At 34.1% G+C, this 17,550-nt stretch overlaps 1 protein-coding gene across 1 annotated transcript; it reads right to left on the bottom strand.

The window, feature by feature from the left end:
- Positions 1-11,449: 11,449 nt before the first annotated feature.
- Positions 11,450-16,986, bottom strand: Df31 (Decondensation factor 31). Its single transcript, XM_085941991.1, has 3 exons — positions 16,857-16,986; positions 14,977-15,188; positions 11,450-12,716 (listed from the first exon to the last, which is right to left on the bottom strand). The coding sequence occupies exons 1-3, from the start codon at positions 16,880-16,882 to the stop codon at positions 12,583-12,585; spliced, it is 372 nt and encodes a 123-aa protein (XP_085798117.1). The 5' UTR covers positions 16,883-16,986; the 3' UTR covers positions 11,450-12,582.
- Positions 16,987-17,550: the final 564 nt, after the last annotated feature.

The following is a 17,550-nucleotide window of genomic DNA, read 5'->3' as shown; positions in this document are numbered from 1 at the left end:
AAAAAATAACCTATAAAATAAAGATAAAGGGCAAGCTGAGTAGGTACATACTCAAAAAAAGATCATTTACTGCAATACTTGAACGCCTGAACATGCCAATAGACGATTTTATTGACTGTTTTGATTTTAACTTACTTTCTTCCCTAGCAAGTATTGATTACGCAATCTTTATGTGTGGACTTCCATGGTTTTAACATGTACCTATCGAGTTTCCCCAAATCACGCATGAGTTCCGGTTACAATCGAGCCACCGAAATTATGGAAATGGATCAAGTATCTTCGCCTATGCCATATCGCCTTATATGAACCAATGAACGGTGTGTTCGACCTCTCGCTTGCCTGTCGACCGTTCCGCCGTAGTAAATGTAGAAGCAAGTCGGCGCGGTATGCCTGCACGGGCTATCGGCTATCTAATAGGCATAGAATTGTATAGAAGGGAGATACACAAAAACACAACCACTGATGGCGTTATTGGGCGCGCAGGCGTAGACATACCAAAAAATACTTCGATGCATCATCACTTCATGACGCGTCGAATTCATAACCTCATAATGACGTAGTCGGACCAAAATTTTGGTTCTTCTACTCCAGTGGTTGTCAAACTTTTTCGCTTCTAGTCGCCCTTAGTGGAAAATATATTTATACGGCGGCCTAAAAATACCAACAGTACCATAAGTGAGCCTTTTCACCACACAGATCCTTTAAATCTTGGAATAAAACTAGACACATCTACCCTCATTAAATTTCCCCTCAATGCTAACGAATAGACTATTGTACCCGTACTGTAAAATAATACCGCAACTAGGCATGGTGCACGTTGAGAACAACGCAAATACAACCAATAGATAAGGAGGCAAACAACTGGTGATCTGACAATGGGCCAAACATATCACTCAGTGAGTGGATAACCGTTGGACAAATGCAGTCATACAGTTCGTACTTAATGCGTCTTTCGAAGGAAATAGGTCGCAGCGATGAACCAGGGACCGAGAAGACTGGAAGCGATCCCGAGAAACCCGGAATTATCCAGGTTTTATAAAAAATTAAGGAGATAATATGCCGTACTTTAAAATAAAAATAATAACTTTTCTCTTTCACTTTCTCATTGCCGCGTAGAACACTGCCCCCGATTTGGCTCAATTGGTCCTAAGACCGACACTGCCCGTAAGATGAACGAGTGCTTATAATAATACATTATTATTATAATTACATATAAAAATATGGCATTAATTTGATACATTGAACGACGGTGACGTCCCGTGTTGGGAAGGCAGGTCGCGCGTTGCATAAGGGCGGCACATTATAAAGGACGGCGAATGAAGGAACGAATATAAATATCACAACTTTTGAGAGCAGTAGCGGTTTTCCATGAATCAAAGATGCTTCATTATAAAGAACCTATCGACATCGTTATTTAAAAAATAATCGAATCATAACTATAATCCTGACAAAATAACTGTTATTGTATTGCATCCATTGTCATACATATTGTAATCATGACTCGAAATGGACCGGAGCGCACCAGAGCGCCGTTCCGGTTCATGTAAATTCACAAAATTAACGCTCCGTCTCGTGGAATAAATAACTTGACCATCTGAGCTAGATATGCTACAGGTATACCCAACAAAAGAATCACATACTTATTTTAATAAAATTGTTACTATGTTAATATTATTTTCGGAAAATTATTGAGCGCTCCGGTTCGTAACGTTTTCCATTTCGAGCGCTGATTGTAATGGCGGCTTATCACACGGACAACATTTTCACAAAGGTGCCTCCAAACTTGTGTGCGCCACAGTGGCGAAGGGTGGAGGTAGGCTGTTAAGATTCGCTATAAATAGTGCACACTAAACTTTTATAGTCATATGTATTTGTTTTTATTGAACTAAGACTACAATTTACAGATGGTGTTAGTTAGTTTTTTCAAAATCAATTAAACCCTACTTAAACGAAACCATAATCATTTTGGTCTAATTTGGGAAATACGACAAAATTATGCACACTCTTTCATTCATAGTTATTTGTTTTCGTTGGATTAAAAATACATATAACACATATTATTGGTTAATTTTTTTAATTCATTAAGCTCTGCCTAAACCAAACTATAATAAATAAAAAATATTATTATATTTATAAAATATTCAAAGTTATGTATGATTTAATTGCATAATTTTAGATATTTTATGGATAGACATGTATTTTTTGACTATTATCTATTAAGGCTTGGTTTTTCAGGGTTTAATTTAATTTTAAAAACTAACCAACACTATCTGTAAATTGTAGTCTTATTTCAATGAAAACAAATATGTATGTCTGAAAAAGTTTAATGTGCACTGTTTATGGCGGATCTTAACAGCCTACCTCCACCCTTCGCCACTGGTGCGCCACAGTTCTCCGCGTACCGAAAACCACCACTGTTGGTAGTGTACTGAGTTGGTAGTGTAGAGAACCCACTGAGTAGGTTTTGTAAAAAAGAGGTTTTAATATAATATTGTAAATTTAGTGCCAAACATAAATAATATATTAATATATAGGCACCTTTTCACACACACACTTTTCACGCACAGATTTTCAGATAATTATTTGGATCTGAAAATGAAAAGGGTGGCATTCTAATTCTGCTTAAGGGCGGCACTTTACCTAGGGACATCAGTTTTCAACGATATTATGTAGGCCCTACATAATATCGTTCAAATTATATAATTGAACGATGTAATTTTTGATTATTGCGTATTGATACTCGACAACTCCATGTTGAAAGTAGGTGTATTAAAAATAGAAAAAAAAATAATAATACACTGAATAAGGGCCCTCAATTTCAGCTGTAACAAAATTTGAAAAATGTTAATGTGATGAGTCACACTGCCTTTAACATTAGAGATAAGTCGGGGGCCCGCCAAAGATCCTAGCCTGAGGGCCCGCTTCAGGAAGTGGGGGCCATGATTGTTTTACTTCCGTTTTCTACTACCTATTTATCCGAAGCGGGATTTTCTATTTATGCTGCAACAAAGTCAAAGTGCAGGAACAGGCACGACGCCACACCAGATATCCAGATATTAGAATGCAACTTACAAATATTGTGCCTGATATCAAGAAGATATGCATCAAGGACTCAAAATTATCAAATTCATTACCTAAGTGCTTTATTTATTCATATTTTTATGTTTATATTCTATTATACTTGTATATTTAAAAATATGTAATTACTAAATAAAATAATAATGTGTTTTAATAACATTTTTTTTAAATGTCAACTAGTAGTATCAATCTAAAGTGTTCCGTTAAAATTTTCGGGTTTGCGAAGTGTTCCATTGCAGAAAAAGTTTGGGAAACCCTGATGTAGCGTATTATTATAATGAGAATTTTATTTTGAAACATGCAGTGTTTTTTTTTATATCTGGTGCATACCTAACCTATTTTTTTATAATTCGACTGCAACCATTATTGCCGAAAACTTTAATGATTTATTTGTGACCCAATTTCTTTGCCCAATTACATTTTCATATAATGTAGGTTAGATATAAGTATAATGTGTACCTACTTAGTTAGACTGTTTCTTTCAGAAAATCTATTTAAGGCTCCAGTGAAAGTTAACTTTATTAATTATCCATAAAACAATCAAGTGGTAGTAGGAAAGTGATAGATAATGGAATAATTCATGTTTAATAGACAATAGACGTAACTCGTAAATACAATTATTATCATACAGGTACCTGTAGCCTACCATAACATAAGTCCGGTATATATACACGACGAGTTCACTCTGTAGGTTGATCACGCCACGGTTCAAAACTGCACGTTAGTGGAATAGATCGATATGCCCCAGTAAAATCATTCGAACTGACATCAAACAGCTTGCTTTTTGTTTTTGGAATGTACCGTATGTCCACCATTTTTAAAATACACAATATAATGGTTACAATATGTAAATTGTACGTAAAATATTTCACCGTGGGTTTTCTTATCAGAAAGAAATGACCGTATACAGTCTCCAATTGTATTAGATTCAATATGAACATTAATTCAATTTTCATAGCTGATTTTGGCACAATTCATGAATTCAAGAATGAAAACCTAACATAACCTAACAAATAATCCAGTATATCGGCTATTTTCAAAAAAAAAATGCCGCTGGCATCCTGTAATGACTGTAAACCGACAAGAACCGTGTTTTATTTAGACATGAATTTTATGTCAGTACCTACTATACGACCCATAGAGGTTGGACGGTCTTTAATATACGACCATATTATATTTCCTATAAAAATTTCACGGTGAAGTATGATACGGCGAACTGTATACGTACAAGTTTCCGAACACGACACATAATATTACGTTATTAAGTAATTGCAATCCCGGACAGAATACTTAATTGTGGGGTTACTTGGTCAGTATTTTCTTCAGTTTGTTGTTCACTGTTTGGTTACGACAATATAAACTACATCATTTTTTTATCCTAGTGAGCTAGTACAACCCTTGACGGGTCTCGGCCTCATTTAAATTGAAATTCAAATTTAAAAACTTCCTCCATCCTGGACGATTTGACACTCTCCTGTTGCTTTGGTTGATTCTTCATTATCCTATGGCGTTATCCAGCCATCTCCATTTCAGTCTTGCTCTCAGAAGATGCATACGAATTGAATGCATACTCTGACAACATGTTATTTATAGAATAGTTTCATATACAACAGTGCTCGAAATAGAAAATTTTACGAACAGGAACGCTCAATAATTTTTCAAAAATGTGCAATATTAGATATAATATCTGTAATATAAAAAAATATCTTAGTTTTACATAATGTACTTTATAAAACATTTTCCTCATCACCTTCGCCTGAATCAGTTGTTTGTAACATAAAAAATATATCATAATATAAGTTTACGAAATCGTTTACTAAAAAATACATCATTCATAATAATAATAATTATACAAATATATATACCTAAATGTAAGTATATGAATCTAATTGGAGTAGGAAACATAAAAATATATGAAATAATGGACAAACCAATACAATAATTGTCCATTTGTTTCGTCAGTAGTTTGAATAAAAACATGTAACTAAGTGTAAATGGAAACATGAGTGAAGATACCTTATCATTATTGATTTTTGGGTTTTCACCACGTGTACTTCTTCCTTCTTTTCTCGATATCATATAATATCTCTTGATAATGGCCTCTGCAACAAGCCCGAAACGTCGAGCAAAGAATGAAGAATTACACACGGTGAAAACCCAAAAATCAATTACGATGACAAACAATCGTGAAAGTCTCAAACAGAAGATAAGTACATTGGTTAAACCAAGTTACATGCTACTTTATTTAAAGCTAGTACCTAAATTGGAAATATTTTGATTAAACAATTTTTTAATCACATCAAAATCCATCATGTACGAAAAAGTAGGAGCATGGTTCATAATAAATTAATTTAATAAAATTAAGTACTTAGTGAATACACAAGTTTTACGAATGTAGCATTCATTATTAAATATGCATAATTTTAAACAACCCCAGACTTATAGATATTAGAAAAAAATATTCAAATATTTACACCATGTGGGCATGTGGGATAATTTATTCTAATAGGTTTCTGATGTTGTTGAAACTATTAATTATTATGTAAGTAAATTCCCATTGGATTCCTCTATGATTTTATTTTAATGTATGCTACCTCTTTTATTTCGTCAACATCTATCGCATGAGTTTTCGCAATGTATTATTTGCTCAATGCAATCTATATGTTATGTATTATATAATATATGGGTGCATATGAGGGTGAGAAGAAACACGTCACACAGTGATGTTCCTAAACAAAATGCCGCGTCAATTTTTCTACAGAATTTTAAATCTCCCTATGATGACTCAAATACCTCTGTAATGAGGAATCTGTTCTATGAATATATATCAAAAAAAACTTTTGCGATAATAGGTATATGAAATTAATAACTAATACATAATATTTATTCGCTTTTTATGTTACTAGGTATAAGATAGAGTTTAGACACTTACCCAAATCACCGGAATGTAAGGTCCTATTCGATACCCAACTTCCATAGGGAAAAGCACTGCTTATATATTTTTTATTATAAAATGAACAAATTCCGTCTAAAATCTACGTCGGGTCTTTTCCCCGTTTACGCGGTTTTCAGATTTACCTTTCTTTTGAAATTTTTCCAGGTGCTGCTACATTTCATTCAACCCCACCTGAAAATATCAAGTCGGTGGTAGGTAATTAAGATTACGGTAGGTATAGTATGCGTTAAGGTTGACATTCATCCGGAATACGGGGCAGGGTATTCCTTTCATAGTAATTTATTATTTATTTTTAATGGCGGTGGGAGGGGGGGTGTCAAAATATAGCAGGCCCCGCTGACTTAAGCACATACCACGTGGACCCTCGCACTTATCCAGGTGCGTACCCCATACCCAGTTACGTCCCGTGGGGGTAGGCAGATTGAGCATCGCTTGGGGGCGGCAGTTACCCAAAAGGCGGCAAATCGAGGAGAATCATTAGGTATACATAGAAAGCTACCTAAACTTAGTAATAACGGAAATATATTTCCATTAAAAAATTCAGATCACTGGTTGGAAACAAAATATATTAATTAGGTAGGTACTTACTATAAAAGTTTTAACAGAACTTAATTTTTTTGTTGGGTTCGCGATGTCTAGTTTACTTCCATTGTCCTTGGACGTCACGTTCTTGGTGAACAGCAATGATACGTGCATACTTACATAATTTAAAATGTATCCAAATATGTTTGCCAGTCACTTATATTTGAGTCATGAAAGGATCATAAAAAGTACTGTATAAAAAAATGTGGCGACATTTTGGCACTGCCTAGGGGCGGCATTTTGTCTAGGGACGTCACTGCCCATACCCAGACACTCCACGCTTAGAGTCTACCGATGAACACCTGGCCTGCAGCTATATGTAATTACGGGCGCTAACCTGAGAATTATTGCGACCTGTCGCATCCGCAAGTAGTTACCTATCGAATGCGCTTGGCCTTACGGTTATAATAAAAATATAGGATCGTTTGTGTCAGAATATTAAAGCAAACATTGGATGTCCCTAATGACACTGGCCTGACGTGCCGCAGAAATCCGAGAGGAATGGGGAGACCTTTTGAGAAAGCTGCCGAGAGCCAAATCATGCTGGTAAAACGATCCACAGTTATAAGGTCCTGACACGACGAATAAGAAGTATTATTCCATTCACCTAATGTATTGTTTTCGTTCTTTGGGGGGGTGGTCTGCACCGCGATTTCCTAACTCTCGTCTCGTGTGGCACCAGACGAGATGACGTAATTGTGACGTCACGCTCGAGGCATGCCGACCGCGCACAGAATAACCATAGAAAATTTTATTATGATACACCTATATGTGTATGGTGACAATGAATAGCGCCGCTGTCTGACCACTCGCTATTTTCTCGAATGCTATTATCACTCCGGTAGTACGTCATAATGATGTCATATGACGTCATCTCGACCGGGAAGCTTGCACTCGCAAGTTCTAACATAGAGCCCCTGTGCCCGAAAACCCCCTCCTTGTGTGCGCGCCTGACCCCAGCGAAACAGCGACTTTACAGGCGTATCATCGGTGCCGTGTAAGGTTCTAGAATTCTTTGCAGAATTTCCGCCGGCATTTTCCTACAATTTCAGTAGGTATGCCGCGGCTAATTAAAAATGCATCTTGTTTTTTCAAAATGTATTACTTGATCCAGTGTGTTAAATGAATGGCTAACCACTATTTTATCGTAAAAATTTTCTGTCAATAATTTTATTATAACCTCCACTCTGTGAAGGCCAATATACCAGCCGAACATGGCAATTAACTTTTTTATTAGGAATAAAATAAGTACCTATTCAACGAAAACCAATATATTATTATATGTAGATAATTAATTACCTGTAGCTTTAGCTAGTATCAATACCCGTAAAACTACAACCCGTTAGGACGTAGATACCTACGTTAATATTATTTTTCAGTAGGTACTATCGCCATTTTATCCTACTTTTTTCATATTATTTAAAAGCCGGTAAGTGTTGCCTAGCAACAGTATAAACTGTCTAGGATCACGTCGGACATAGAAGAACTTGTTTTCAAGGTGAGACTCCTGACGCCATCATTGCCAATGTCATAAAAAACTATAGATACCTAGGTAGGTACTTAAAATTTCGCATATTCGTGGAAATAGCTCCGATTGTTTTGTTATATTTTCCTAATACATAATAAATTATGAATAATACAAATAATAAATCAATGATACTTTTATCATAATAGTTAGGTACTATTTAAATTGTGTTGACATTTCCTACTAAATTCGAATTTTTTCCCGCTCTTTTCTATTACAACACAGATTCTATTCGAGATTTCAAAGGCATCATTATTCTTATACCTATCGCTAAAATTGTATAATATTCTTCATGGTTCTAATAAAATAAGTTTGTAATTTTAGCATAGGTATATTATAATATAACTTCTACGTATTTACTTACCTTTTTAAAATTAATTCAATAACTTTACTGAATGTAAAACACTTTTGTTATCAGTGTTTTATCAGTCACGAAAAGTTCGATATAATAATAATGTAGGTATAATTTATTATTGCATCTTATCGGTCAAGTGTGCTAAAAAGATAACCTAATGCTTTTAATCATTAGTAATATTCTAATATTAAATACCAAGAATTATTAATGTAAACATGATATTTCAGATGCTACAGTAAACACCTAAATAAACAACATTGTCGCAATTAGGTACTGTGAATAGTCTTTCAGTGCAATGAGCTATATTTTATATGTGGAAGCATTACTTTAATAATATTATTTTACCAAGGTTAATGTATTATGTAGGTATGCAAATATGTACCTACAATCTATAGGTATATTATAATTTTACAATCATTAAAATCAACCATTTTCAGTGAATCTAAATGAAGGTCACCCCATAAGTTCGGAAATTTTCATTCGAGGCAATAAACTGATTGATACAGTGAATTTGTTATAGATGACTATGCCTGTAATACCTATATCATGCTAAAATCAAGGTGACATCCCGAACTTATTAACATGCCCCAGTTTCATGTTTCCACTAGACATGAAAAATTGTTATATCTTTCAAATCGATTTTTACAATTCCAATTTGTCATGCGTCCTTTTCAATAGGTACTAAGGATCCCATTCCCTTTCGAATAGTTAGTCTATTGGTAGGTTCAGTACCTCCCCATTAAGGCTTTATTTTATCGTACTTTTTTTCAAATGATAAGCTAGTAATTTGTTTACATTTATATATTTTATTGTAAAATTGTAATATTTGTCATTGTCATTCAAATTTGTAACGCTTTAACTGTTAAATAAATATAATTATATAAGCAGATACCTACTATACCACCCTCCATATTAATCTTTTTGTAAATCAAATATAGAATGAAGACAAGAACTTTCGCTCTATGGAACACTTCTCCACAGGAAGTACACACCTTCAGTGTTGCCAGACATCCTGATTTTTGCTGGACTTCCCGCTTTTTAAGCAAAAATAGATTGTCTCGCGCGGGACAGCTGGATTTACGATTACGAAATACGTTTCGAAAGTACCTATAGAGAATGCGGTGTCTATATATTAAATTTGACTGGAGAAGTACATATAGGCCTGATGTAGGTATGAAGAATTTAACTTCCTAAAACCTGATATAGATGCGATTGCGAAAAATTTGGAAGACTCAGCAGCACAGAAAATGACATCAGTTATTCCAGGAAAGACTCGACATATTTTCAAGCTAATTTCATTTATTTTAAACATATTAACATCTAATTGCTATAACGAATGAGTATTTTTCAGATGTATTTAAAATGGCCAGATGCAAGAAACAGATATTCTATCGAGTTGATAAAATCAGAATTACTTGTTAATTGAACATGACAATCATGTGCTGAATTTTTCCAGCAGAAAGAGACTAGTCAGGAAGTAAAATCTTCAGCCAAATACAAATAGGTGAGTGTCCGGCAAAAATATCGTTAATTATAATTATGATAAAGAGTTTTGTAGTTTGTGTTGTCATTTATGATTGATATTATAGTAATTAACATTAGAATTATTAATATTGAACTAGGTACATATGCGTATTTTAGGTTGTCCCGCTTTTTACTCCTAAATCTCGACTTTTTTTAAATAATTATCTGGCAACGCCAGTACCTACTTCTACAGTAAAATATACAAATAACCATAGTTTATTTGTATGAAACTTGTCAAAACCAAGAAATAAAATAATGATAGTCCAAAGATCTGGAAGCGTTATATATAAAAGTGAAACTGATAAAGTTACAAATGCCAATAACGAAATTAGCTGCATGCTATTTACACTGCAATCAATTTGTAGAAAAATTCACACCATTATTACCCACATCTGTAAAAAATTGAAACTACACAATTTCAGATCCAGTTGATAACATGAAACATTAAAAATATAGATATATTTATTTGCCAGGGCCGCAGTAAGATAAAAACACTGCATTAGTGTTATATGCATAAAAGATTGATGTAGTTGGAAGAACCGTGTAAGATGGTATGTAAGTGAATCAAAGCAAGAATATAACAGCAGTACGCCATCTGTATTGCATTGGTGCCAACATAAACAAAACGTAAACTTTTTTTAAGTTACCAATTCCATATCAAAAAAGGTTATGGAAAGCCATTTGAATGCTGTTATATAAAATGTTTGTTCAAATACTGTTTTATATCTACAATACCAACTTTGAAGAAGCTGTTTAGAAATGTTTTTCGGTTATGAAGTCAATTTTAATATGAAATATAAATAAAATTTATGATTTATTGTAGTGTAGTGTGGTAGATCCTTGTGACAAGATTTATTAAAAGCTATCAGCTGAATCTATTAATAAATCCATATCAACAATACAACATCCAAATTCCACTCATCGAAAATCATCACTAGACATGTAAAAGCAATTTAACTTTTTTAAGTTAAATATATAAATTAGTGTTTATGGTGATATACTTTGAGAATATAATAAGAGCAAAAGGAAAGTTCTGAATATAAAATATAATATGTGAGAACATGAGTAGTGAATTGAATTCATAACCAAAAAAAAATTCACACCCAACTTTAAAAATCATGAATATTTATGTTTAAATAATATTATTTGAGATATGTAGATACATAACACTATCATGTTCTGGCACAAAATGCATTTGTGAATAATTTTACTAACAAGAAAAATAGTGTTGAAAAAAAAAGCACTGTAAATTTAATATTTGTTGTAAAATATTGCTTGATGTGGTTTATTTGTTAAGGTGCATTGTTTTAATTACATTGTAATAGTCATGTTAATATTACACCAGTCATTTGATATTAAATATGATTCTAGCATGTACATACATGTTTTTGTAAAGGTATTTTTGTAATAAAATAAAAAAAACGACAAGTTGTATTGGAAACTATTTTATTGCTGTTTTAAACAATAAGTAATACAATCCGCATTTTACAGATAGATACATATTTAAGTAATTTTAACTGTACACAAATTTGTTAATAACACTATTCTATTTCACATATGGATTGTATAGTCAAAAACACATTTTTAGAGGAATCTGAATTTGTCAATTGTTTACAAAAAATTATTACATAAGTTTTTAGTCTGATATGAATACGAACACAGTTTGGTATATTAAAATTCCATGGAGCTATAGTAATAATTAGTGACCGTTAACCGAATATGTGCGTAAAATTAAATTATTAGGAATTTTCCCTGTAAACGGTACCGAAATACCCGTAACGTATACAAAAAAAAAAGAATTTATCGACAAAGCAAATTACCCAAACACATCAAAATCATCGAGCACCGCTCATAAAATTAAATCACAAGACAAAAAAACTCATACATTCTGCAATTGAATAGAAGGACCTTAAAATTTGTTATAATATATTATATCAACAGAGCCAATGAATTATCTTAAAACTAACATCGTTATATTTGAACTTTTTTAATTTAATTTAAATCACTCCATACCCATATATTCTTAATCATTTCACTATGAGGACATAAGAGTCCCAACAAGCCCGGGAATGTCGAAAGAAAGTAACTTTTATAGCTCTGCCAACCGGAACTCTAATATGACTCGTAACAAAGTAAATATCGAGAGCTGAGAGATAGCAAAAAATTATAAGATCTTCAAAAACATTCAAATATATAAATGAAGATCAAACATCGTGCATACTTGAAGACAAATTACTTTTGAAAACGTGGATAAAGATCTTATAATAAATATTGACTACACACGGAAATGTTGGTCAATGTTTTGGCGATGAGTCACACTAAACGTCCGTTTGGCAGTCCTATAAAACGTAGTATGAAGAACAGGCTCACTCTGTCGATGCCAAACCGCTGTCACTCGAGATTCGTTTCACCCACATTGCTTTAGGTTCGTCAGAGACCCGACACCTTCTCGACTGGCAACGTCCACATTCATTATACAACAGATTGTTCAATACTTAATAACGTTTCATTAGTTGAAATTTAAATACTACATCTAGACGGCGAGGTCCGGAGGTAAAAGGATTAAGCTTCTATTGCTTCTGCGTCGTTCGATTCTTCGGCCACCGCTGGACTTTCATCCTCTACCACTTTGGCTTTCTTCTCGGGGGTGGGGGCTTCGCACACGTCAGATTTTCTCTTAATGGGGCACGCATCTCCTGCAACAAACAAATATTAAATATAATAAACCATAAAATAAGAATAAGGTCAAACTGAGAATTATTTAGCTGCATGAAATAAAGGATTTTTTCAGATATAAAAATCTTAATCAGCCCTAGTATATACTGCCCTTCTTAGGAAGAAGGCAGTAAGTGACTCTCACACACTTTCGAGATAAATGACATAATTTGTTTTTTCTCAAACTTTAGTACTGTGAATTAATAAAAAACGGTTGTAATTTTTATTAGTAGAAAATTAAAATACAAACTAATTAATAATAAACAAGCAGTAACTGCAATGAATATGTGCAATTACTAAAAAAAATGTATTATTTTAGAATGTCAATTTTTTCACTAAGGATTTTAACGGTATTTTAGTGATAATACTGATTTTAAAGTGAACAGAATATATAGCTTTCAAAATTATCTAACGGATGGCATTCATAACTCAATTTCACAAATTTTATGAGTTACTGCCTTCTTCCTAAGAAGGGCAGTATAGCAGGGAACACAAAAATAACAGGAAGCTGATCTGCTGCCCTTCTGGGTGAGGCTGTAGCAAGGCTTCATTCACAAGTGTGGAGAAATATGTGAACTAAAACACATGTTAAAGATTGTTGTTTTTAATAACTAGATTAGGAGTTTTGTCATGTAAACAAAACGCGCATTCAATATTGGTAATATTTGAAAATATTCAGACGGGCTTTGTATTTCATGTTTTATGGCCTGACGATTATTACTCGTAAACTGAAATTAGTAAAGCGAAATTAGCCCATTGACTTTCGTATTATTATCGTACTTATCAGTTCTATGTTATATAAACAGACTTTTTAATAAGGAGTGATTGTCATCCATTCACTGGATCAAATATACATTGAAAAATACATGGTCGGAAAAATAGAGTACAGGTTACAAGGAGGTATTTGTAAATCACTTAACTGCAGACACCTATTGTATTCCAATACACGATCCGAAGACTGTATTATGTATATATGTGAGGAACACTGGGATACGCCTGTGTTGTATGAATAGTTTAATGATTTTTTGTTAAATGAGTCACCGCTACGGTAGTCTGGCGAATGTATGAAGTATGTGACACATGGAAGCAAATATGGCCTAAGAAAAGGGTCATTATAACAGATTCTCTAAACGTGTTCGGAAGTCTCCCACTCAAGTTGGTCAGAATTTGAACTAATTTTACCATCAACACATGTCGAAACATTATGAATGACCAAAAATAACATTGCAAGGTGTGTTGAATGGCACCGCGCCAATCTGGTGGCAATAAACTTTCCACGACTGGAAAAGAGCAACTCATCAGTCTTGCTTCACATGATGTGATGCCAAGACGGAGAATAATTTTCAGTGGGCCAATTAAAACAACATTAATCTGTAGCTAACTAATTAATGTAACAAATATGCATTTGGAAGTTTAAAAATTTTAATTTAACACTAATGAGTGTAGTAATACTTTGTGACTATTTTAATTGATTAAATAACAATGTTTACAGTCAACAATATTTATGTTCATTTTATAGTAAGCCAGTCACTTTTGACATTTAATAGTTAAAAACGTCTTCCGACTACTATATGTCCTACATTCACCCGAATGGCATTTGCCAGCTCATGTCAAGAATAAAATTAGTGGATATTATATTATATGTGAGATCAGGAAGACACCCGTCATACATTTTTTATTAAAGAAGCAATATTGATTGATTTTTATTTTCCATTTCCATGGCTGGCTGAAAGGGACCTAATCATTATCAAAAACCAAAATTATACCACCATTTTGAACTTGTCAAAATAAGATTTAGCCCACTTTACTACCAGACTCGGTTTTGCAAGTAGCTGCACGCAATTGAATAATTGAGATTGACTAATCTCTTAGTCATCAGGATTATCATGATGAAGTTGTGTAACATTACTCTGCGTGAATGATGAATCATATCGGCTACTGTGTTTGAAGTTTCAAATATAATAATCCATCATGCGGGAAGTCCCGAAGATAAAATTTATCGACAATAATTATTATTAGAAGTTAAACGGAGTAAAAAATAACGTCCGTGATCAACAAACAAACCAGAGCAACGTTGGAGACGGCCAGGACTCACAGCAAGATAATAAAGAATATTGTATTGATTTTAGGTTAAGGTGTTTTACATTCGGCCAGTCAGAAATTTGAATATTATTAATCTCGGTCACTCAAATAAGGAGTGCCTTGTTTGGGGAAAAATAGTTTAAATAATAGGTGTCTCACCAGCTCCATTCTCCTTCACCTCTTCAACATCGTCATCCTTTTCTCCGTTGTCTGCGGAGCCGTTTTCTTTGGGTGCAGCGACATCACTGGCCTTGTCACCGCTACCATTCTCGGCTTTCTCTTCCGCCTTCGCAGAACCGTTGGTTTCTTTCTTGGGTGACTCCTTCACGGATGAGGTGACACTTTCCTTCTCCACCACAGGGGTAGTTTCTCTAAAAAATGCATTACAGAATAGTCAGCGATTGGATACCATTTTGCAATTGACGTGGAAGTATCGCTATATGAAATTAGATACATTAATTCCGTCAATCAAACTAAATCTCTTTGGTAATTGTGCCGCAGATGCTGTCATGAGCTTTTATCATTTTGGTAAATGTGCCCCAACCTAACATTACCTAATATAATCTTAGATTGTGATAATGATATATCAAAATATATGAAAATTTAAAATTTTCAATTAACGATTATTGGATCGAAAAGCCGATGCCCCGACAGAAAACGGTATGGAATAAACTGTTATCGTAAAAAATAAATATAAAAACTCGTGTCCACCTCTGCGGCACAATTACCACCATTTTTTTTATGAAAACAGTTTATTCCATGTAGACAATTATAATAAATACCATTTTCTGCTGGCGCACAGGCTTTTCGACACAATAATTGTTGAATTTAAAATTTTCATACATTTTGGTGTATCATTATATCACAAACTAAGTTTATATAAGGTAATATTAGGTTGGGTTGGGGTGGGGTAGGTTAGGTTAGGTTTGGTTTGGTCCAAAAAGAAAGTTATAAAATTTCAAGACAGCATCTGCGGCACATTTACCATATCTTTTTATATAAGTACCTATGTGAGATTTTCTCAGAACAGAAATACATTATTAAAATTAAGTGTTTTACGTAAGACTAAATTTCATCCATAATCCAATCTTTTGTAAAATACAGGAAAATATCAATTTTAAAGAAACTGCACTAAAATAAAATTACAATACAATGATATTTTTTATTGCTAGAATGGTGGTGTCACTTCATATTATTATTTAATTAATTCCATGTACATCGTAAAAATGTTCGTGTCATTATGACAATGAAGTTTGCGTTGTAAACAAAGTTTTGAAAATAATATTATGGTAACGCTGTGCACCGTTGGGTATAGTTTTGAAATTAGAAAGTGAAGCTCGCGAGTATTGAATGAATTAAAAAGGAGCGCTTGCGCAAACAGGGCACCGAAGCACCGCATTAAAAAATATTCCACATAACTCATTTCGAGAATGTCATTCCTGTCAAGGTGTTTTAAAAGTTATAGAAAACGTACTTTTGTACGAAAAACAGTTATCCGATAACGTACGTTCGCGAATAGCCGGCGGTTTTAAAAAATAAGAACGATCGCGCCGCGACGGTGGCTCCAACCACGCCGCGCGACAACATGACAAACTACCGCCGGAAGGCATGTTCTCGCCCGGCTATTTTATAAACTAGAAGCTACCATAAAAACAACACTCAAAATAAACGACATTTTATAAAATATAAAGTAAAATGGGTAACGTAGTAAAACAGACACTAGTCAGACAAAAAGAAATAAGCGCGGCAGAGTGGTTCAAATCCCGGATATGGATGACAGGAGTCAGTTTTCCCGCGTGGTTACAACGGCAAAGGACATCAAACGTTTTCACTTCTACAATTAATCACAAATTAAAGATTTCCACCGTTTGTCGGTTACGATTACAGAATGCACTCACTACCGACGATGCGATTGTAAAACAAAATCACAATAGTTGAAAAGGAAGCCATTTTGACTTGTTAGTAAACCGCCAAAAATTTCGATTAAACCGCCCTACGGATGAAAAGCGACATCAACGGGTGAAGTAATCGTCTCTTACTTGGTTTCGACAGCTGAATCGGCCATTATAGCGGAGATTTTTTGAAGAAAAGCACAAACTGAATTATTGATACGTAAAGTAGAGAGCACGCACGCACGAAACGTAACTGCCGGCAACTGAAGAACGAATGAAAGAGGAAATGCTTGATGCCGCTCTTCTGTTGACGAAATACGGCGTACCGCTGCAAGCTTCGTAAACGCAAATTGCGCAAGGAGTATGGCTGTCGGTATTCTCACCCATACAAAAGAAGGAGATGGACAAACGCTTCGGTTGGCAGGTTTCAACTGAAACCGTCGTTACCGGCTACCCGCGATATACAAAGCAGATGTCGCTTGTGTTCTAGAAAATGCTTCGATGACACCTTCAATGAAATAATAAATTTATTCTACACATTCTGCTCACAATTTCAATTTTATTCTTTGTTTTATACCTAGAATAACTATAGGGGGATCAGAAGGAATATGTTGTAGACCACGTGGTCCTCTATTATCGGTGTTCTCGACCCACCTGTAGAAACCGCAGCCCGATTGATCTTGTATTCTTGATTTCTTCCTGGCTATATTTTCATTAATTTCATTCCGATTAAAATGTTATTATCGCATTATAGATAGATTAAAATGTAATAAGGGCATCCACTTACTGGAAATTGATCATGTATGATTAAAACAACAACAAAAGACGAAATGAATGCGCG

This window comes from Rhyacophila brunnea, unplaced genomic scaffold (assembly GCF_057557595.1).
Source record: "Rhyacophila brunnea isolate RB1 unplaced genomic scaffold, BYU_Rbru_1.0 scaffold_14, whole genome shotgun sequence".
Lineage (NCBI taxonomy): Eukaryota > Metazoa > Arthropoda > Insecta > Trichoptera > Rhyacophilidae > Rhyacophila > Rhyacophila brunnea.
Note: the sequence above shows the minus strand (reverse complement) of the source record. Positions and strands in the feature narration are given on the sequence as shown.